We start from the raw sequence: 23,085 nt of genomic DNA, 5'->3' as shown, positions 1-23,085 counted from the left end.
TTTTGCAAAAGTTTCGCGCGCTCGATATTCAATCTACAGAACCAATTTCCTTGTGGCGTTTCCTTGTACCGAGATATTCGCTTCTTCTACCGAGTCTTCGGTAGTAGACCGCCCGCACAGGAAGACAATTTTTCTTACCAAAGCGAACAGAAAAGGAAATGATCATTCTTATTCCCTTCGGAATCTCCGTTTTTAATAGGGATTTCGTATTACGGATCTCGGTTGATTTAAAACCGCGAGACGTCCCGCTCGCGGGATGATAACAATCGTTATTCTGAGCCGCGCTCGCAGAGTGTCTTCCTCAGTATGCGTTACGTTCGATAGAACGTAAATGTTTGCCTAACAGCTGTTCTCATTCATCTGAACAATGGGACCTGCTTGAAATCTGTTAGCTTCGGTTGATTTGCTAAAATCGTGCGAAATACATTACGATCTTTTCTGCGTGTGTGTAACATAAATCGGATCCTCAAGATGTGAGAAAAAATTTACTTTAGTAAAAAACAAAGATTTAGATCCTCTTTTATTGACAAGAAAACGGGACAGAAATCATTCATTGAAATAAAAAGTATCTGGATTTAAAGAAGTCGACTTGTTTTTAATTTTCATTATAGGAGCCGATGAAAAGCAGTTTCAATTAATATAAATGTGTAGACTGCGGATCTTTATGCAAAATAAAAAATATTTGCATTGATTGCAAGACACAGGAGCGAAATAAAAATTTCTTTCTTCCTTTAGTTATTTTATTAAGCTAGAACCAATACGCTGGTGCCCATAAATCTTTTTAATACATCTACCGCTTTAAATTGTGCTTATCCATTTTTATATCAGATCAATCTCTTTTATAAATTACCTAGTATATTAATCCTCCTAACGTCTCCAGAAAACTCTCCTCGCTCGAACCAATTTTATAAAGTTTATTCGTTTTTAAATGGTGGGCAACCTCTCCCGGTCTCCAGAAAATTGTTCCGCAAAATGTACTGTAGTTTTTCTTTGTAAAAACGTCCTGAAGGACACACGAGTTCGCCGTTCTCGGTAGAATGCTCTGTTAAAAATGATTCTTCGGGTGCCGGTACAACGGAGAGCGGCGTCATGGATATCGAATAACAGAAATTCGAGAATCTGTTCGTGAAGATAATGAGGCTGTCGGTGGGCCGTGGAGGATTGACCTAGTCCCGAGCGGCGTGTTAGGTATCCGGTCGCATTAAGATTCCAATTGCGAACGATTTGCATCGCGAATCCGAGCGCAAAGAATCCGTTCGGCTTCCCAAGGCGATATCCGCGTGCGAAAAGCGTCGGTCCGCTCGTCCCTCCCGATAAGAACAATGGGATTGTTGGCACGCGTCATGAGAAACGTTTCTCTTTCAACGAGCCGGCCAATGGCGCCAAACGTTAAGGACACGTACCCGATGATCACGTATGTAACGACGGTCGCGTGCACAGACCGGTTGACGTACACGCCGCGAAGTCAGACGTGAGGTCAACAATAGCCTCGTTGTACAACGTGTTCGGATATTTCGTGCCCGTTTAGAAGCGTACCGGTTCGCCTATCCGCAGCAACAATTATTCGAGCCCCGTTCCGTACCAGGCTCGAATGATTCTTGCCGCTCGCTACGGCCGCCACATACGGGCCGAGCGGCAAGAATCATCTGGGCAACGGGTACCCGCGTTCAACACGGCCATTCGTATGCGTGTCGCAATCGAATCGGTGTAATTGCTTATTAATCCTCTCTCTCTCTCTCTCTCTCTCGACATCGTCGGCCGATAAACACCGGGAAAAAGTTAATCGCGCCGATACACGCGAGCGTAACCCATTCCGATCGTTCCTCGCGTATCGATCCTTCTCATCGCGCTGCTCGGAGAATGTTTAATTGCACCGCGCCGATGATGGAACGGAATTGAATCGAAGATACATGTTGCCTCTCGTCGATACTCCGCTGGTTCGGGCACGTTCGCCGAAGTTCCGCCGATTCGTCTCCTAATTAATTCATTTTAATGTAAATTATATTAGACCTGTGTACAGGCTGTCTCAGAATGGTCCAGCGGGCGTAGGGTGATTTGCAAATTTTTTCTCGGTTGATGCTTCGTTTTCGAGAGAATCGAGCTTGGAAATTGGCCGTCTACGCGTGTCCTAGCATTCGCGCGAAGTAGTATTGGTTGGCCGTGATCAGACGCGTCGGGCGATTCCTGTTCAACAGAATTAATTGGTGGGTTAAACACACCAAGAACTTAGGCAACAACGATCGCTGTAGAAAATACCTCGTGTCCTGGAAGGTGTTAAATCGTCCGAAACCGTAGGCGCCAGCACGGTGAATGATTCAGAAGAAAGTCTCGGGCGTCTCGGGGCCGGTAAATAATTAATATTTCGTTCGTCCACGGTCAAAGGAGTCGGAATAAATAACGACCGCTGCACCGGCGTAACTCGGGTGGACGAGCACGGTGTTGCTCGCGATTATTATCAACATGTGTTCGCTACTGGCCTCGCAAACCGGCGCAGTGTTCCAGAACGATTTCCTTATTCGCGTGGGCCTGGCCGTACCTTGTGTTTTTCTTTTCTCTCGACGCAAGACGGGCCCGTTACAATGTGCGTCCGTAAAATGTTATTCAAATGTTCGCGTGGCCGGCATGCCCCGCGAGGATTAACAGAGCAGCCTCTGGGGTAAGATGATGCTACGGGGAGCGGATGTTTTCGCTCGAGTGCCCTGACCGCCATTGTACCAGCGGTTATGGCGCGATAACAGTTTCCTACGGCGGTAACGATTCCAGTATCAACCTGACGGGACACGCGAGCATTATAAACGGTCTTGTTACCGTTCCCGACGTCCGCTTAATAAGCTTCGAAAAATTCGTTACCGGATCAACGTGGAATCTCGACGATGGCCGACACTCCACATCTTCAACGTCGCGAATTTCCACTGGTTATCGATGCAACGCGGCGCAGCTCCTAACCCGCAAGCTATTCCGATTGTATAATTTAGTTGCAATTTAGTATCGTAAGACGGGCTCAGGGTCGCTTCGACCCGAATGTGGATGCAGGCTATCTATTTAGGTCACCGTTTCCCAATGTGGACCATGAGAAGATTCTGAGGGCGGCAAGATCTCAGTTTCTAGTTGTTCTATTTTTTTTTTTAGATTAATTTATCATTACATTTGGGTGTTTTGATAGTAGAGATACGTATATAATATGTAATGTTGGAAAATGCACCGAAATCTATGCTCCATTTCTCATCGTGCGATAGAAAATCTACTTGAAACGGTTCTGCGTGCGTCTCGGATCATTCACCACCAATTTGAAAGCAAAACATATTTTTCATTACAAAAATTTCGTGTGAAAGCAGAATGTAGTGGTAAGTAGTTTTCATAAGATAATTTCAGTAACGAAAGGAGTCATAAGAACAAATGTGGTTTGGATATTTTAACGCTTGTCCTCCCGGATGTGTGAAGCACTTTAATCATTTTTATTTGAATGATAATTTGAAGAGGATTTATTTGAAATTTTATTGAAAATATTTTGTAATGTTTATGGTAATTGCAGTCGGTGCTTAGAATCTGTACTGAAAGAAAGATAGTACGTGGAGATATTCACTCGAGCATCCTCGCACGCAAATATAGGAGGGGCAGGAATAAAACGGAACTTCTTCCTCCGGTCTTAGTAGTTCGAGCAGGTTAAAAGATAGATGCAACTTCGCGAGATTCCGTTAAAGCTTCGGTCTCGTTGTTTTTTGGGAAGCTTTATAAGCGACAAATACATAAGGATCCGTAGTCTATTTATCAAGGATACGGCAGAATCTTGCTCCCGGGGAGATGTAACTTAACAACTCGTAAAATCTGTTCGTGCGCCGCAAAAAAACTTCTGCGCGACTGCAGATGCCTTTCTTCGTGATAAGATAGAGTGACTACATGACCGTCAAAAAATGGTTTTACGTGCCTCAAGTTTTCGTCCTTATATTAGAATATTTTGTCGCTGGTAAAGGGCTTGTTCGAAAGAGGAAGGTTCAATCTAGTGCGCGCTGGTCAGGAGCTGCCGACATTATGCAGATATTTGGTAATATAAGCGTTAGAAGTAGGCCAAAAATTGACAATGTGCATGCCGTGGAATCCAAGCATTTTTATGCGATTGGATGAGTTTTGGCAGATTGTCGCTGTTATCAAAATCCATCAGCGTACCTGTGCTATTTTTAATTTTTGAAAACGAGATGAAAAGAAGTATGCAATGGTATCTACCGTTTGAAAAGATAAGAATGAATGAAAAATAAAAAAAGTGTGCCAACAACACGCGGTATTCCCAGGCGGTCACCCATCCAAGTACTAACCACGCTCAACACTGTTTAACTTCGATGATCGGACGAGAATCGGTTTTTTGCAGTGTGATTTGGTCGTTGACATTAGTAAATGTTAAAAACTAAATAATATTCCACTTAAGATTCCGTTTAGCTTCATTATGTTACGGGCCCGGTCTTCGTAGATTCGCGATAAGGTAGAGTGACCACGTTACCGACAAAAATAGGCGAAAAATGGTTTTACGTGCCTCAACTTTTCGTCCTTATATTAGAATATTTCGTCGCTGGTAAAGGGCTCATTTATCAGAAAGAGGAAGGTTCAATCTATTGCGCGCTGATCAGGAGCTGCCGAGGTTATGCTGATATTTGGTAATATAAGCGTTAGAAGTAGGCCAAAAATTGACGATGTGCATGCCGTGGAATCCAAGCATTTTTATGCCATTGGATGAGTTTTCTGGATGAAATCGAGAGCAGCGCGCACTAGAAAATATCTCCAGCTACAAATTGAGCTATATTTTCTCTCGATTCTCTGTGAAATAAAGCGAAAAACTTGAGGCACGTTTCTGGCGTCAGAATTGATAATATCGATAATACAGAGCAAAAGATGTGACAAGTTTAGTCGCAGATTTAAAACCCGTCGGATCAAGACCAAGACGGACCTTAACTCTGTGTCTGAAGGCTGTGAATGGAAATTATTAATTAAAAAGTCACGTGACTATCCCGGGCCCTTAAACATTTTCGATAATCCGGCGATCATCATTTGCCTCGAACTGCCATGCACAAATCACTGTAAAATTCGAAATATTTCTGCATCAACCGATTCATAAAATGTTATGACTGAAAACAAAATTTGACTGATATTCGCAAAATAATGTCTCAATGCTCGTGCAAAATGTCATTCAGAAATTACGTTGGCTCGTAACCTAAATCTTCAATACACTGTTTAATTTATAAACAAAGTACAGAATCACATGCACGGAATTGTATAATTTCTGTCTACAATTGGCTTCTTGATGATCACAGTTACGAGCATTTACAAGTCACACAATTTTAGAATTAAATCATTTTTATAGTGAGAAGATACAGAATTTGGGAATATAAATGTGTTATTTTCAATTTACTAAAATTGTTCAAGGAAGAAGGAACGTTTTACTCGGCTCCTGTTTCTTGCAATCGATGCACAGAATTTTTATTTTGCATAAAGCTCTACTAATATTGTTATTAAGAATGCAGGCAACGTACAGGAACAATGTGAAACTGATTTGAAAATGACGTCTACGATGGTGGAAAAGAAATTTTCGATCGAAGTTCGATCGCGCAGGTCGAATAGTCGCGGAGTTAATGCTCCAATTAATTTCATCGTCGACTATCGTAACATTCTCACTTTCAATGTCATTACGTAAAGGATATTGACTTCCAGTTCCAGAGCGATAACGGGTTCCCGTTTAGACTTCCAGTTCAAGGTAGACTCGCGAGTTTCGAGATACGTCGAATGCGGGTGTCTATCTCACGGAGCCACGGTGGTTCGCTAACACCCGCGAAGATTCTCAAAAACTGCTGGTATTGCTAAACTCGGATCGAGCCGTGATCCAATCTCGTAAGTTAGAACACTGTTCACGTACATTTTCACTGCGATTGTGTAACACGGCACGACGGAGCCGCGATTTGGTCTGCCTGTTCCTTCGCTATCGTGCTCGAGCTTCCTGCGAGAGAGTCCTCATCGATGTAATTTTGCACAAGTGTCTCGTACGGGGACAACGACGCCGTGCGAATCGCCACCTTTTAGAAAATAAGCTCCGTCGAACAACGGCACAGGAAGACGAAGAGGATCCTTTGATCTAATCGGTAAAGCTATGTCCACACCGAAGCAACATCGAGCAACTTCTTATCGCCCTCTTCTTCTATTTATTCGGCGAAGAAAAAGAAAAACACAACAAAAAGGCGAGTAAAAGTTGCTCGACGTTGCTTCGGTGTGTACATAGCTTAACGTTTCCTCGTACCAAAGAAATAGAAGGTCGATTTCTTCGAGAAGAATCGCCCCTTCCAATCTGCAACGCTCGCACACCTGCGAGAATTCGCCTCGGCAATGTTTCTTTCTCCCATCGGTGAAAGTTTTTTATGTCACGAAAGTGAAAATTGATGACGTGTTCTTGAACCCGACGCTGCGGCACCGAGGAGCGTTTAACAAATTTCTACTTCGAAACTAAGGTTTAAGTTCACGAGTCATTTTAAAAGTACAAACTAGCCAAATACCGAACAATTTTAATTTGCGTGAAGAGCTTCCGTTCGGTAATGCTAGAAAAGCTAGAGAATTAGAAAAATTCTAGACAACAAAAATGGAAAAGCATACGGAAACGAGAATTACCTGGCGGCTATAAGTTTAATAAAAAGTTAAAGGTTCAACTTTCATCTAATAGATTATATTTCTGATAGACGCCACGAAGCCGTGAAAATGTCTACGGTCCAGGCTAAAAATTAATTATGCAAATACCTGGAACTTGGAAAAATTGTAGAGACGAAGACGAGACGAGTCTGGATCGTCGTAGACATAATTGTCCGCGGGACCGTCGCGTCGGTGTGACGAGGGGTTGAAGGTAAGGAAAAAGGGTGGCGGAGCCTGCTGATCGACGTAATGCCTTAATTAAGGGTCGACTTACCGGAAATTTGATATGTCCTCCAACCGTAGGCGACGTTCAGCTCCTTCTTGCCATGCAGGAGGCCGAAGTGAACCCTGCCGGCGCTATCCTGCGGATTCGGTGTCCTGAGGGGTCGTGCCTCGACCCAATGTTGCGTCACGAGGGCAGCGCAGACGAGTCCTCCGCCGAGCAACGACAGGAAGAAGGTGGCGAAGATCGTGCCTCTGCGGAACATGGACGTCATTCTTGGGTCACGCGATGTCGGCCCAACCTTCGGATAGTTCGCGATCACTGCAGGGAGAGAGAGAGAGAAGAGAAAGATGATCGTACCGGATACCTTCGAGCTCCGCATTCCTTTCGTTCCGAGAATATATATCCTTTGCGATCAGGCGTGTATTTCCCAAGAGGGAACCCGTTTGTCTCACACATGTTTCTTTAGTTATTCAGCGAGCGACGTGCTGCTCTCCAGCAGAAATACATTTCAAAATAATATGACAATGTTGGCTAAAGGATTCTCGGCCACAAGACCTCCTTCGGAAAGGATCAATGTTGGAAATACTGGAAACCTTCCAGGCTACAAAGACTGTTCAACATGGTTAGGGGATCTTGAGCCCACAGGATCTTTCGATCTTTAGGACCTCCTTCGGAAAGGATCACTGCTGGAAATACTGGAAACCTTCGAGGCTCCGAAGACTGGTAAACGTGGCTACAGGACCTTAAGGCTACAGGATTTTTAAGACTTTCTTCAGGAAGGATCAGTGTTGGAAATACTGGAAACCTCCGAAGCTCCAAAGGATCTTTAGATTTTTAAGACTTTGCTTGGAAACTGCTGAAAATGCTAGATTGCCGATGAACTCTAAACGCTCTGAGTTCTTGGGTCTCCAGAAGGACTAGGCTAACAGGTACCCATGAAACTCTCGGACCCTGGGGACCGCAAAGTACTGGAGACCTCTGGGACTGCGCAGCATATTAGAGGAGTTCCCGAACTCTGGGATCCCTGAAATCTTAATGGTAATTGGAATCCTACAGGTTCTAAATCGTCGAGACCGCCTCGACTTTACACCCTCGGGACTCCACGTCACCCAAATCCTCGGGGACTCCGAAATACGTACGTTAAAACCCTGAATCCTGGCGAATCCTGCGGAATCGATTAACCTTACATGACTGAGCTATCGTGCGTCGAAACGGCGACGTCAAATAACACGAACGCAATTCAACTCGGTTTATTCAACAACAAAAATATATAATAGTCACGGTTGTTGTTCGTAGGTCGGTGCTGAATCTGTTAATTGAAAAACTGAAAAGGCGATTTGACGTATAATATCCAGATTACCAGAATAGTTATCCGGAGTGAAATAATGGTTGTTTACCGATGAAGTTCGCGTGAAGCATGAAGTATCATTTTGCCTGGCCGGGGCACGGACCGATAGCCATTAAACGGATCGGAATTGTTCGGTATACGTGCAGAAATGTTGTTACACTTTGCCTCGCAGCGTGCGCTCTCGTTACAGCTCCCAAGAATCCCGTTTCTTTTCGCGTTAGAACACGCGACCCGGTCGATGCACGGCACACGCGTTATCTAAACGATCGATGTTTTTCTTCGTCGACCCGTCGAAATGACACCTCATATTTGGAGAATGTTCCTTTCTCCAGATGCGGTTTCTCTTTTCAGCAATCCGGCGGGCACGTTTGTGCACGCCGGCTTCGCTTCTATACACGGGGAACAGGACGCTCTCCGGCGTAGGCATCGGTAGTCTACTTGACGACAGCAACTATTTAAATTATGCCACAGAAACTATGCCGCTTTCGCAACAATTATCCGGTCTGCTAGAAAAATCCACGGGCGTGAAAGCGCCTCGAAAGCGAACTGCTCGACATTTCGACAATCATTTTCCTTTGTGTTTTCCGCACGCCCATTTTCCTAAACTAAAAATCAACCACCGTGCTCAATTGCTTCCATTGTTCCGACAACAGAGACTTGTCGCAGAGCTTGCGACTTTCGTTCGGTTTGATTTTCTCTTTAAATCCATATTTATGTACATCTAACAAAAATATTAGCAATGTGATCGTATATGTTGAAAATTCTGATGAGCTAATTTAGACACTAACTAGACTAAAGTTGCTTGTAAACCTTACAATAATTGCAGCATCAGTTTGTGCAATCTGGTTAACGCTTTTCGTATTAAAAAATACGATGTGAAATATGGAAGAGGATGTAAGACAGATTTTTCAAAATATCTCCAGTATAAAGTGTAATTATTGAACTTAATTATTGGGTTGTGGAAAATTTCGTTAAGATAGCAAAATTCGTTTAATTTTTCATAAAAACTTGTGGTTCAACAATTGACCCACTATTATGACCCAGTATGTCTACTTTCAGAATACTCTAAAAATTCATTTTATCAGAATTTCTTTCTTCAAATATTATTCCATCGATCACCATGTAAAAGTCTTGAATCGTCAAAGCTAGTGTCTTATTTCAACCCTTGCTCAGTAGTCACACTTCTCGAGAACAAATTGCTCGAACTCATTTCCAACGTCTCCATGTCCTCGTATAAAAAATTTAGAAAATATTATATTACTGACAACGGGGCTTAGAATGGCCGACTACTGGAACAATTATGCTACCAGTAAAAATGACGACTTATCGAGGCCGGGGCATAAAGAATTTCATTCTTTAACCACCGGAATGATGCGCGATAAAGGTGGAGGCGAAGGAGGATGGAAATTAAGGGACTCCGGGCTGCGGGGAATAAAAATACGAAATAGCTGATCACATACCTTGCCCCTGGCTCTCGACGAAGTGCACCTGGCTGAGACTCCTCGAGAACTCGCCCTGCTTGACCTTCTGCGAGAAGTCGGCGTTGCCGAGCCTCTTGGAGAACTTAACGCGGCAGTTGCTGCTGCGAGGAGGTTTGCCCGGCCTCAGCAACGACGACGGCCTGGGTCTCCTCGCGAACGTGTACGGGATAGTATAGGGCTGGGCTACGTAAAAGTAAATCGGCCGGTAGTCCTCATGGAGATGATGCTGGACGAACCCGCCGTTCGCCGGATAGCTGCTGTACACGCTCGGCGCCCCGTTGCTGTACGCGTACGAGCCGGTATAGTGGACGCCGTAGTGGTTCGCCGTTTTTCGTGACTTGCTTTCCACCGTTTTGAAAGATAAAAAGAGAGGACTCGTTCCTCCCGACAGCTTGTTTTCACTGAAACGAACGCCTCCCACCTTGCGACGGCCGACCCTCTCTTCCTCGGATCAACTTGCTCCGATTTTATCGGCGGGATCGTTTTCCGATCGCGAAACTTTCCGTGTCCCCGGGGCGCGTGTCCGTTTGTAAAATTGTGAAACTTTTTCGTCTCCGCCGCCCGTGCCTGTTCGATCGAAAAGTATCGCTCGATTATCGATATATCCCCGCGATTCCCGAGTAGAATTCAATTCTCCCGGCTGAAATTCTCCGGTCGACTTTGAACTTCCGTAACCGCCGGATTACCGCCGATTAACATAATCTATGCGCGACCTGTTCCCGACAAAGTGACGTAACGGATGTGCCGACGGTCCGCCGCTTCTTTCGCGAAATTTAAGCTCTACTTCCTATTAGCTATGCGCGCTCGTCGGGTCAACGTCGACGATTTACCGGCGGCGAGTTTCCTTTCACCGATCTTTTTCCCGGCAAAAATACGCGAAAAACTCCAAGCCGATGATTTACCGGGTTTCTTGCACGCGATCCTTTCGGGAATCGAGATCGCTTCGCCCTCGGACCGGGCTCGATCCTATCCGCGGGATTATTAATCGAAACAGTTGCTCCCCGATTTGATCGAGGGCTTGTTCCGCTGCCCCGTGTGTACACGGCGAACAAAGACGAGGAGAACAGTTTCGACACCGTGTTTATCGATCCCCGTATAATCGTTCATCCGTCGTTTTCCGGCTTCAAAGAGAATGATTGTGCGCGGGTTCGAGCGAGTTTCTCCCGGACAAGAGGAAAGTCCCCCTTCCCGTCTAATCGTTAATTAGTCGTGGCTCGCGCACGTGTCGAAAAGTTTTCCAGGCTTTCTCGAGAACGTCGTGCCTTAGCTTAGCTCGAGAGACAACGTATTTTGCATGTAGGATAGCGAGGCGACAGCGACACGGAGCAGCTCGTCCCCACAGCGTTTCTTTCGCGCTGTTTTGAATGAGAAAGGCGATCCTTTAGGGCGCAAGCTTTCCACTGTTTTTTTCATGAATATTCTCAACGCCGCCGCCTCCGCGTCATGCCAGGATACGTCCTCCTCGATCCCGTCGTTCCCCTTCGTTTTTCTTCCGTTTAATTACCGGTATCTCGGGAGCCCGGCTGTTGTTCAACTGCTCGCGATAAAAGGGGGGGCTTCTCTCTTTTATCGAATGAAAATTTGAATACGTTGTGTCGCGTGCTCCACCCTCGGCGGCCAATTAAACCGCGTTTAGCCGTAACGAAATTTCTATGTACCGCGATCACGATTACGATCCTTTCGGGAGTTAATTCGAGTGGGCAGCCGTGCTCCAGCGGCCGAGGGACAAGTATTGGCTCAGCGGAGCTGAAAAGGGGGCCAGGACTGCCGGTAAATAGGAGAGGGAGCACACCGGTTCGGCCCTCTTCGTTCTTCGATTTGTAATAAACTGCAGAATCTGCGGCTAGCGAACAGCACACGTACGCGCCGGAAATTGTGTCACGACATGTATCCTCCTCCTCCTCCTCCACCTCCTCCTCCTTCTCCTTCTCCTTCTTCTTCTTTTCCACCGCCACCACCACCTCCTTGTCGTCCTTCGCCTCTTCCTCTTCCTCTTCCTCCGTCTCTGCCTTCTTCACGACTCCGGTCTTCCTCAACCGGGCGTCGCTGAAAGTTATTGTGTCGGACGTCCCGAGATTTTGTATCTACGATGCTTCGGGATTCTCCTCGAGTACCGCTCGGAGTCCAGATTTCTCGGTAGCGGCGTCGCAGCGTACTCTTTTCGTCCTCTCGCCGTTTCACGTTTTGTCAACTGTGAACAATGCGGCGCACGTAAGTCGTGCGCCCCTCGAAAATGAGATCTAAGGACAATAGGAACGCGACCGATACGCCCGCGGGAAAAAGAGGCGGAATCGTTCCCTCGGATTCTCCCGTTCTCGGGACGCGTCGCGTCGCGTCGCGGCGCTCGGAAATTTGCAACGACGCGAACTTTCAATTTGATACGACGAGGGGTCCGCTGTGAGATTACCTCCCCCTCCCACAGAAATCGTAACACATAGGAAAATCGTAGAAAATACAGAAAATTAGCTAATAACTATCATTACAGTATTGTTATATTGAATAAGCCTTGAGCGACTTGTGTCAGCATGTGTTAAAATACACGAAAATTCGTGACATTGAAACACACGATTTCCAGTGTATTAGACGAGTTAATTACACGTGAAATAGGGAACTCTAGTGTAAAGTGTGGAGTAATGGCCACGAGGTGCTAGAGTGATTAAAGATCTGATTTTTTAACATGTCTTAACACAGCTCCTTGCAGTGGACCCCTCAATTGTTCCCCGGTAATTAGAGTATCGAAGAGTCTCGAACGACTCCCGGGGATCGGGAACCCCGCGTTTCCGTTGAAAGAGCCACCGGAGTTGAAGAGGCGGCTTTGCCAACGCGTTCCCTCCGTATTACGAGATTTGTAAAGAACGCTCTCTCTCTCTCTCTCTCTGTTTCTCTCGAGGAAAAGTGCACAAGCAAAAATAACAGATTTCTTGAAGAACGCGGCGCATACAAATAAAGCCGCTGCGGAGCACGGCTCGGAAGATGAAGATATTTCGCGACAAAGGGAACGGTCTCGTTTAATGACGCTTAGCAGCGATGAAGAAGAAAGGAATTTACCGTGCATTATTCAACGTTAATGAATAATACATTCGAACAATTATTCATTCTTTTGGTAAACGTGTTTCTTACGGCAACAAAAGCGAGATCGCGCCTTTCTACTCGGCCCGCGACCTCATCCCGCGTTCCGTACACGTCGGCGACGAACGCATTTTAAAGTACAATGTTTTGCGAAAATTGCGAACCACTTATCGGCACGCTTAATTTATTTTCATAAATTAACGGTGTCCATGCGTGCACCCGAATTTGCGCAACGCTATAGAGCGCGCGCGAGTTGTAAAAATTGTACGGTATATTATATTTGAAAACACTTGCTTCAATTTCGGAATAAAATTACCTACGCAGATGGGAATTTGCATGAAGCCTCCACCAGTCTAATTGTAAAATACCGTCCCACGCTGACTTTGTTAAAATATGTGAGAGTTATTCCTGTTGATTGTTTGAACACCCAGAAAGCATTAGCTGTATCTTTTAATATTGAAATGAGATTTCAGCTAATCCTTCAAGGGTGAATAAATTATTAAATACTCTTTCCTGGGGAAAGTGGATAGTACGAATGCCAATGTTAATCAATCCTCTTATTCCCCCCACCCTACCCCCACCTCCCTCCCGGAGGTATTCGTCAATGTTTCCGAAATGAGTTCGCGTTGGTATTCATGAATAACGCGGTCGAGTAGCATTCTTGACGTAACTGGAACGGCAATTGCACCGTCGTAATATATTGCATTCACGCGTCCGCGTGTTACGCGGCCGCCGAGCTTTTTATAAATCGTTTAAATTATTCCTCGGTTACCGTCCATTTCCATTTCCCCGTGGGTTTACATCGGCCGGAAAGCAACTTATACCAAATGGGCCCGTGCACGTTCCGATTTATTCTACGGCGGGTTCTTGCAAAGGGTCGCAACCCTTTCCATCGCCCCTGAAACCGATGACCCCGTTCAACAACGAATCCAATTCGATTGCACGCAACCCATTGGAAAAAAACATTTAGTCAAAACTGTGAAATTCTCGGCAAGAAACAGCAGGAAATTTATTATTGAAAATGTACTGATTAACCCTTAAGTGTTTAGGATCTGGACCTAAATTTTTGGAAAAAATGTTGTGCAAATCTTCTCAGATACTTTTAAGTATTTTTAAGTTATTTTGTATAGTTCGTGTACAGCAATTTGGTGGGGGTCACGACAGACCCCGGTATACCAGTTAAGGGTTAAGTTAGTTTGACTCGTTGCAAATAAATTTTTGCTGTGTCTCCCAGCAGTGAAAATGTAATTCTTAACTCGCGAGTGCTTTCTTGCAGCGTAAATGCAGCAGCAAGTAACGTCGAAGGAATTAACCTCTTTACTGCACTCTGTGCTCTCCCGGGGCTTTCAAACTCTTTTGTCTGACGAAAAGGGCGGTCTTGAATTATTTTAATTTCTTTAAAACAGCGACAGGCTTCGACACTTCGAAATCAACACTCGTGAAAACAATTTAAAAAGATAAAGAGCGAGATTTATTGTAGAAACAACCGAACTGTCATGTTTTATGCAAATCCCTTGCTTCGTACACGATTTTATAAAAATCAAGATAAGGGAAACATGTGCTCCAACGAAGCCCTTGCGACGAGAATAAAGTGCAAATCTGATTACAACATGTTCTTGCATGTTATAGAGATTCCATAAATGCATAAACAGTTGAAATCATTTCAATTTCCCGTATCTTGCAGAATCTAATAAAATATTAAATCTATTAAATTATTTGTTCAATATTTTCCTTTTCTGAAACTAATCACATAACTTTTCCATGAGTGAATCTACCGTAACCGAAAAGGGCGGCAGTAGACACAGCCCGGAACTCTGGAAATGTTCCAAGAAATAGCTAAATCATTTCCCGTATTAATCAAAAAGAGAAAAGGAGGAGACATTTTCTCGAAAGTTGTAAAGCCTCTATATTGTGGTATGACAAGTAGTTTCGCGACCATACACGTTCCATTTCGTCGTAAATTCAACCTGCGCGCCTAACCCAAACCTGGCAGTACAACAGATTTTATGACAGAGACGTACTGCGGTGAAACACGATCGTGTCACACAACAAGCCCACACACGTTGCAATGATCGTTCAAACAGTCGTATCAGGGCTGTAGAACTCGCCGTACGATAAATCGTAACGCGTGCCGAGCCCTTAACAAGCGGCGAAAAAATTCGGTCACCCGCACGGAGCTCACCGAAAAATTGTTGACGAGTAACCAAACGCATAGTGGTGGTGGTCGATACCGCGGAGCTGGATTTACGGAAAAGTAAACATCGATCGTTTGTCATTTGCTTTATAGGCCGTTCGCAAACAATTAAACACTCGTACATCAATTTAATATCAACTCTTGGACCTGCCGCGAAATTCACAATCGAAACCGCTGTAAGGGCTGTAAATTGGCTCGGAGTGGTGCACTCTCTTTCCGCTGCCGCTTTTACTAATTTCGTTTGCATTGTACGCCAATTAATTACCAGTCCAAATAGCGTTTGAACGGTCAGTTTCCGATTCTCGAGAAATTGGCAATATTTGATTTGTGAGAAGCAGATAGTACAATAATAAATTTGGACTCAGTTTATTCACCTTTTTCTAGGATATTTGTTCTTTATTTTACAATTATCGGGATTATAAAAATGCTTCCATCTACTAGTACACATTTCATTATTTTAACAGACGTCATAAGAAAAATTGCGGAAATAAATTTAATTGCGCCATTTTTTAAAATATATTTTTAAAGGTACGTTTTCCGGATACCTTGCATTTAATTGAACGGATACCGAGTGAGATTGCTATTAAGAAGTCGAGTGCATATATTGTGCAGTTGAGTTGTGAAAGGGAAGCACATTTTTGCTGTTTGACTCGTCGTAGCTGTGGAAGGGTTGACCTCTAAGGGTGAATCTTGATATGGGAAAATTCGATAACTAAATTCCGTTCACCCAGATTTGGAAAATCGATCGCTTTACGACAGACAGCCCGTAACCAATCGAAACAACGTTGCTTCGTCGCGAAATGGTTCGGCGAGTTACGCGATGATGGAGAGCAACCGGTCAGGACGATCGTCGCATCGATTTTCGTAATCGAAACCTTGGCGGCGCGGCGTTCGCATTAATACCAGTTATGTTAATGGCGATTGATAACGGTCGCCGAAAGGATATATCTCGGAACGGTGTAATACGCGACACGAAGTCGGCTGAATTAATTGCCGGCGTAGCCGTTTCCCTTTTCATTGATAGGAAAAAACGAGAAAAGGACGTCTGCTTCGAGTCACCGGAGAAACTAGAAATAGTCGATTCGTGCAATGCATAATATGCTTATCTCGATTAGTGTATCCTTGATTGCGTGTCGGTAATCGCAAAAGTTATCGAGTTTCTCCGCGAGGAAATGCCAGATGACGTGTATGAAAACACAGTTCATTATGTAATCGCGTATCTTTAAATCGAATAAAATTTAAAAAATCGTCGAGATATTCAAATTAAACCATCGAAGCGAGGATGAATCATTCGAAGTTTACTCACACAAGCTGAACTGATTTATAAAGTGTAAGGAGTATTGGTTGAACAAACTCGGAGCCTATAATAGAATTCAGTTACTATAAAAACGGCGATCATTCCGAGAGGTGGCGAATTCAGATTGTGATCGACTTACAATCAGAATAGGTAGGAGAAATTAAATTACACACGGTCCAAGAAATTCAAATTTGCCTACACGTCACTGAGGAGGACAAATTAGTTCGAAGCAATCAGCAGGATCTCTTGATCTAAATTGAACCAATCTAGGCTCATAAGATTCGAATTGGTCCAATCTAGGGCCAAATGATCGTAATCGGATCAACTCAGGTTCGCGAGAGACTCAAAATGGTAGATGATCTCAAGGCGTACGAACTCGCCCAAATAATAAAATATTATGCATTCCGAAGCTAATGGAATTTCCTGCAGAAAACGAAGACCTAAAATCACAATTAAACTCAAGTTCTCTTCATATCCAGAGATCCAAGCTTCAGATAATCCCTCAACACAGCATAATATAATACATAACATAACACGAGGTTAGTAGCCATTATCGTGAGGAGTATACTCGACATAAACAGTTAACAGGTTAATGTTAATTGAAACGGGGTATTTATTGCAGAACTGTGTAATAAACCTGAAATTGTGAAATAAACTTAATACGGATAGGCTAATAAAGGTGTTGCGATTACGAAGCAGAATACACGATAGCTCGCTTACTTTTTTGTTCGGAGGCAGCGCGCGAGATCATGGTAACGTCATAGAAAAACGAAACCGAGCGAGACGAACGGACGCGGAAGGGTAAAGAGCGAGGAACCATGAGAACGGGGAATAGAATGATAAGAGAAAACGCTCGGTGGAAGGTAAGAGCAAGGAGAAGACAGGAATGTGCGTAACCGTGGGGGAAACGGGATGACGAGGTCGAGCGAATGCCGTTATACCGTGTCACGATGCGACTCTGCACATAACCGATGTTCGCGAGAAGCGTGGCCGCCACTCTCGGCGGAGAAAGAGCCAGCGAACGGATGCCAGAAAAATGGAGAAACAGGGCCGGGGATTGACAAAGAGAGAGTCGTCGCTGATCCAAATCTGCCTGCTCATCGCGGTCGTTCTTGCACGGGACGGAACGTATCCGAGGGTAATTCTATTGTCACCGTTGCCCGCGTGCCCTCCATCAAAGCGACGATAGCTCGCTTTGATCGTCCCGCTCGAAACAAAGCGCGAACAGAAGGAAAAAGAAACGAAAAAACCAAAAAAAAACTGCAATTTCCAGTTCCACGCGGTTTTCACCTGCACGGTTGCAGCTTTTTGACGGCCGTGTTAATCGCCGTGACAAGACGAGCGGATTTTCGAGGGAAGCGAACGGGATAACTCGAGCTTTCGCGACCAGCTCACGCGTGCTTGCGAAATAACTGGAGCAAGGGAGAAAGTGTGGAGGATGCGTTTTTGGGGGAAAAACAAAAAAAAAAAACATACGTGCTCATAAGCTGTGAACCGCGTTCGACCTTTTGCCCTGAAAATAGGACTGCCAAAGGTGGATACGCGACGCACCGTAGTATACCTACATACGGCTCGGCATACTTCGGAGTTAAAAAGTCAGCGCGTTCGTTGTCCAGACGCGTAAACTTGCAGGCGCAGAGGAACAATGAGTGTTTTGTGACCGATAAAAAAGGTGTCCTTTCAAGGGCTCCGTAGCGCTTCCACTGTACCCGAAATAGCTTCCAGGTTAATTGCACCAGTACGCACAGTAAGTACGCGCTGCATTTAATTAACCGGATCGCCGTTTTTCATTTAAAATCGGCATGCGCGTCGCGTAACCGTGAAACATTAAGATAATGTACTCGATACAATAGAATCGGAAATGTCTAGAATTCCTTTTAGCGAACTCGGAATGCCAATCTTATAGAAATCGTTTGAGCACCGTGGCAAAGTATTCAACGCCTGAAAAATAAACGAACACTTTTCTACGATCATACATTTTCCTTACACCGTACTTTCCAGCCAGAGCCGAGGATATTACATTCTGATATTACTTCACCGTTAATTAAAGATTTTCTACGTTCAACGCGTAAATAATGTTTATAGCAGGTGCTTAGATTATACGATCTTTGTAATTCCCGTAATTCTCAAGGCAGCTCAAGAATTCTTCCGCATAATTTCTTTAAAAATATGCTCGGAGTCATAACGCTACTCCCTCGAATACTTTTAAACGTGACTGGTGTTATAGCTCCGTGTGACCCTGCACTCACGGTGGACGGTTACATACCACGAATGTGGACTGGTAACAGTGGCATGCTAGACTGTTATCTCCTATCACAAAATTTGAATTTAAAGCTCTTCCGGTTGTGTGAAAAAATCGCAAAACCGCGTTTGATCGACTTTTATTCGTAGCACGAGATAAAACACCAAAACCTTCACCAAGGTACAAGGTTTCCTTGGCTCTAAACTTGACGGACACCGTAGAAAGTTTCAACCATTTGTACGAGAAAAAAAAAAGATAGAAAGTTCATCTCTCTTAACGATCAAGAGTAGATACTTTACTTTATATCTGAAGAATGCCTGTATGAAGTTATTGGGTATACAAATTAATAGTTTTTGTGTAGTTACTCCATCTTATCAGTAATTACTAAGCCCGAAAGAAAGTTATTAATAATTGTTTAGGAGGGCCACGAATAAATTTGTACACCTAATAACCCTTTGACTCACTATTATAAATGCTCCATCTAATTCAAATTGTCTAGTAGACAGTTCAAATTATTATCTATTTGTACTGGGTGCAATCAAGGTCGATCTCAAAGAAGTAGGTTTCAAAATACGTAAAGGGAGAACACTAACGGAAAAAAGTCAAAAAATGTTTTAGAAGATCTACAGAATGTCCTATCAGGTGGTGATGCTCGGACGGCAAGATTCAGGTTCATTTCGATGACCCACAATTTCAAACGTTCCATGTGAGCTCTGATTCCCTGGAATCCAATTAAAATTTCTCTCTATTAAAGTGAGTAAGACGATCACGGATGATCTGAAAGAGGTAGGTTCGCAGATATGTAAAAGAGAAATGACGCGCAAGGGGATTGAACCGGATCCAGCGACGGGTGCCACGAAATGGTCAAAGATCTTTCCGAAGCAGATCCTCAATAATCTCGGGTCGACTGGTTGGAGGGATACGTGGTCCTCTTTCGATCGGAGAATTTCTCCTCTCGCCGAGGTTGTTCGAGGTCTTACGTGTGACTGTGAGGTAACACGATGCCATCTCGCGCACGATATCTCGGCGATATTTTTTTCTCTCGTCGTTCGACGGATTGACTCGTCGTTACAACCGGTTCGGTACGCGGATTTTTCTACTGGTCGGCGGCGACGACTGACGCAATTCTTTCGACACGGATACAGAGAGACGGGGCTGGATACGTATAGTGTTGTTGGTCGAGCACGCATACGAGGCGACGCGAAGCGCTGAGGCTGGGCCAACCGCTTCAGGGCATCGGAACAAAGATGCATCGTGGTCCACCGTGGCGAGCGAAACTAGGCCACGTAACCGTCCCTCCCCGCCGACCACGGAACCGGCCTCTGTTCGCTTGTTCCTGTCCACTAGACTCGCGTAACCACGACTTCGAAGGTAACGAAGTTGCGGGCGTCGGCTGATTCACGCCTCCGAATTCACGTCTCGCACCGATTTCCACGTTACGCCCCGGATTAGAGACGATTGTGCCGACCCAGCCCCTGTTCTGGGTCGCGATCACGCAAGCACGTACCAGCCTTGCAAGAACGTGCGACCACCTCCGAGCCATACATTTTCTTATCTTACACCCAGCCGCGCCGAGATACAGGGCTTCTTTTGATCATGCTCCGGTTTTCCAAAGGAAAGATCCAAGATACACGGATAGTCGCAATAGCTAGACATATGTCGTCATTCCGCGGCATTGTTCCTCCAGCCTTTCTCGCCCTTCCACAGTTTCAGAAAAATATGCTCCCACAGATTCTATCCATGTATCAGCTCGATGATTTCTGAATAGAAAAATATTAGGGTGCAATACTTTCTTTCCGGCATGCACATTCTGGCTACGAGGATTTGCATTTTGCAACCGTACCGATCGACTTCCGCAAAAGGTCGCGTTACAGAATGATTCAGCTCGTTACACCGTGCGAAACTTTCCTCTACAAGTTTTTGTTATCTTTAATAATAACCGAGTTATAATTCACAGTGATCAATAGACTGCGGATTTTATATAACGATGGATAGGTGTAATTTAAGACAGTAAAAATATTAAACATATCCAGCGAGAAATCAAGGATTTATTTCATCCCGGCTTGTTGCAATTCATGAACAATAGTGATCAAGAAAGTTCGTGCTGTTTTAATCATACGATACACAAAGTGGATCGAGCAATACCTCGTTTAGAAAGGTAGTCACCTTCGGCTCCTATTATCTTTTCTCAACGAGCTAACAACTTTTTTGTAAAAGTTTTCGCTTCTGGTAGCAAGAAAGTGTTTTAACTCCCTTTCAACGTCTTAATCTTTTCAGAATAGTTGTTAGTCAAGTTCTTTGTTAAATAAGATTTCGTTATACATAAATACGCGTCGCGTTTGTCTACAGTTTCATAATGACGAGAGCTGGAAGTGGCATGAACTTAATTGGACCAGCTGATTGCACGATTGTGTTGAAAATGCGGAATTTCTTGTGGAAACGATGAAAAACAGAGATCGCAGCGAACCTCGAGAAACATGAAACGTTACTCACCGATTGTGTTTGGAGTAGACTCCCCCGAATTATTATTAATTTGAACCGGTGGCTACTTTATTCGAAGATAGGGTATGGGACCCGATTACTGTGGGGGTACCAATTACTGTGCCTGTATTAATTATACTTATTGTTACAAAATAGATATTCAATTTTTCTCGTTAAAATCAGTTAATATAGGCACAGTAATTGGGTCCCCTAGCACGTCTACAAGAAGTACTATTGAAACCGAATTAAAAAACGTTAATAAACAAGGTTGTAAACAGTCCGGAGTACTGTACACTGTTTATTTGCCAATAAGGTCCGTTACCCGTGTGTTAAGTGGCAATTACAATCGTTATTAAACTTGATTAATTTCCCCGTAGCGAGTTTGACGAGCATTTAGAAAGCAATACGAGTTCAATGGGCATCGATAAGAGAAGTTTGACTGTATTGGCAAAATGTCACTAAATTCTTCGAACCGGGCCGGGTCTGTGTGCCCGTTTCTTATCGCGACCGGATGAGATCGATTTGTCGGGGGACAACCATCTTGAGAGGATGAAAATAAAGGGAGAAGAGGGGTGGTGGGGGGATGGTGAGGTAAGAGAAAGGTAGGAAGAGACTGCACACGCGGCAAGAAATGTATTATTTTCTTGCCGCTCGTTCAGGAGTAATTGGATTATAACATTTTTCTCACGAGACGCTTCCGCGCCGTGTGAAACACGCCACGGTATATTATTAACGGGGACTGCGGGGCGTTTTTCGCTAGTCAGGGAATATTCAATTAGCGAGGCGCAACACGACGATCGCTCGCAATTCCGATCGAACCCTGCGGAGAATCAAACGTTCAGCGGTTTCATCACACCTCGAACCGCTGGACGCTCGAATCCGCGCCACGGTGCAACAATGACCTCATGAATAATTTAACGCGCGCCATTGTCTCATCGGTATGTACTAATAACATCACGTCAGTTGTAGCGTATCTGACACTGATTCACTTCATGCATGCACTTCTTTATTTTCTATTCGGTCATCCGTGGCCGGCCGCCTTTTTTCCTTTCGCGAAACCGCTCAACCCGGATGCGGCGTGATTTTTATCGATCCTGCGATACCCGCGAAACAATATGCACCCGTTCCTATACGTTAGCGACACCCCGATCATTCCAGATCGACGGGGACTATAGTCACGGTTGCTTTGTCGCGTTACATTCTGAGAAATTCCAACGAATTTTGCGAAAACGCGACGTTGCATGTACCGTTTACTCGATGGGCGAAATAGGTTGAAAAAAAAAAATATATAAAGAACCTATGTTAGATCGGCACGATTAAGTAATTTAACGTACTTCCGTTTCGTTCCGAGAAATTAGCACCGGATCGAGCTTGTGTAATCTACGATTATAGATCTTGCGCTTCGAGAAAGAACGTTCCTCATCTCCTGGATCGCGTGACTCGCGGAATAATTTATTGACCGTTAAGGAGATATCGCTAATTGACGAAATATGTTGCCACTGCAGAAAAAGAATGATAAAGTGGTAATAATATATTTGCCTGCATTGCTTTGGCATCATTTGCGTCCCGTTCCGCTGCTCTCCCACGCCGCAGAGATCCCCTTGTTTCTCGATTCAAACTTGAACCCAGTGACCTTCAGCATCTACGGTCGAAGAACCGATCCTCGATGCCCGCGACTCGGTCTCAGACACAACACTTTTATCGTCACTGTTTTACACCACCAATGTACCAACAATGTCCGCGGATAATCGCGTCGGGACGTATCTGCGCGTTCTAGAGCGTCTCTTGAACTGAATTTCTGACTAAGGCCCTGACTCTTTATGCCCACCTGGCTCCGGCAGGTGTTGCAGGTGGCACCACCTCTCGGCTAACCGCAGGTCTTTCTCTTTTTTAGCGGTCCCTTCCATGCGCCCCAATCTGGGACTCATTTCGCGGGAAGTGACAGTGACGTGAAAATTCAAATCTTCGAACCAATTTAAAGACGAACTTATTATTCGAATTACTGGAAGTTAAACAATGCGACGAAGATTCACGTACGACGACGCCGAACCTATTAAATGCCATATAGAATTTCGATTATTAACGTA

At 44.5% G+C, this 23,085-nt stretch overlaps 1 protein-coding gene and 1 non-coding gene across 2 annotated transcripts in view; both read right to left on the bottom strand.

Annotated features, from left to right (window-relative positions):
* LOC143357543 (uncharacterized) overlaps positions 1–22,807 on the bottom strand; it is a 29,653-nt gene extending 6,846 nt beyond the window's left edge. Inside the window, exons 1-3 of the mRNA XM_076794111.1 lie at positions 22,538–22,807; positions 9,695–11,906; positions 6,935–7,204 (exon numbers count right to left, since the gene is read on the bottom strand). Coding sequence (XP_076650226.1) covers positions 6,935–7,157 — 223 coding nt within the window. The 5' untranslated portion in view covers positions 7,158–7,204; positions 9,695–11,906; positions 22,538–22,807. The remainder of the gene's footprint in view (positions 1–6,934; positions 7,205–9,694; positions 11,907–22,537) is intronic.
* On the bottom strand, positions 4,262–4,381 carry LOC143357564 (5S ribosomal RNA). The gene has a single exon (XR_013082840.1). It is a non-coding gene; the product is annotated as a 5S ribosomal RNA (ribosomal RNA).
* Positions 22,808–23,085: the final 278 nt, after the last annotated feature.

The sequence above is a fragment of the Halictus rubicundus genome, chromosome 9 (genome assembly GCF_050948215.1).
Source record: "Halictus rubicundus isolate RS-2024b chromosome 9, iyHalRubi1_principal, whole genome shotgun sequence".
NCBI lineage: Eukaryota > Metazoa > Arthropoda > Insecta > Hymenoptera > Halictidae > Halictus > Halictus rubicundus.
Note: the sequence above shows the minus strand (reverse complement) of the source record. Positions and strands in the feature narration are given on the sequence as shown.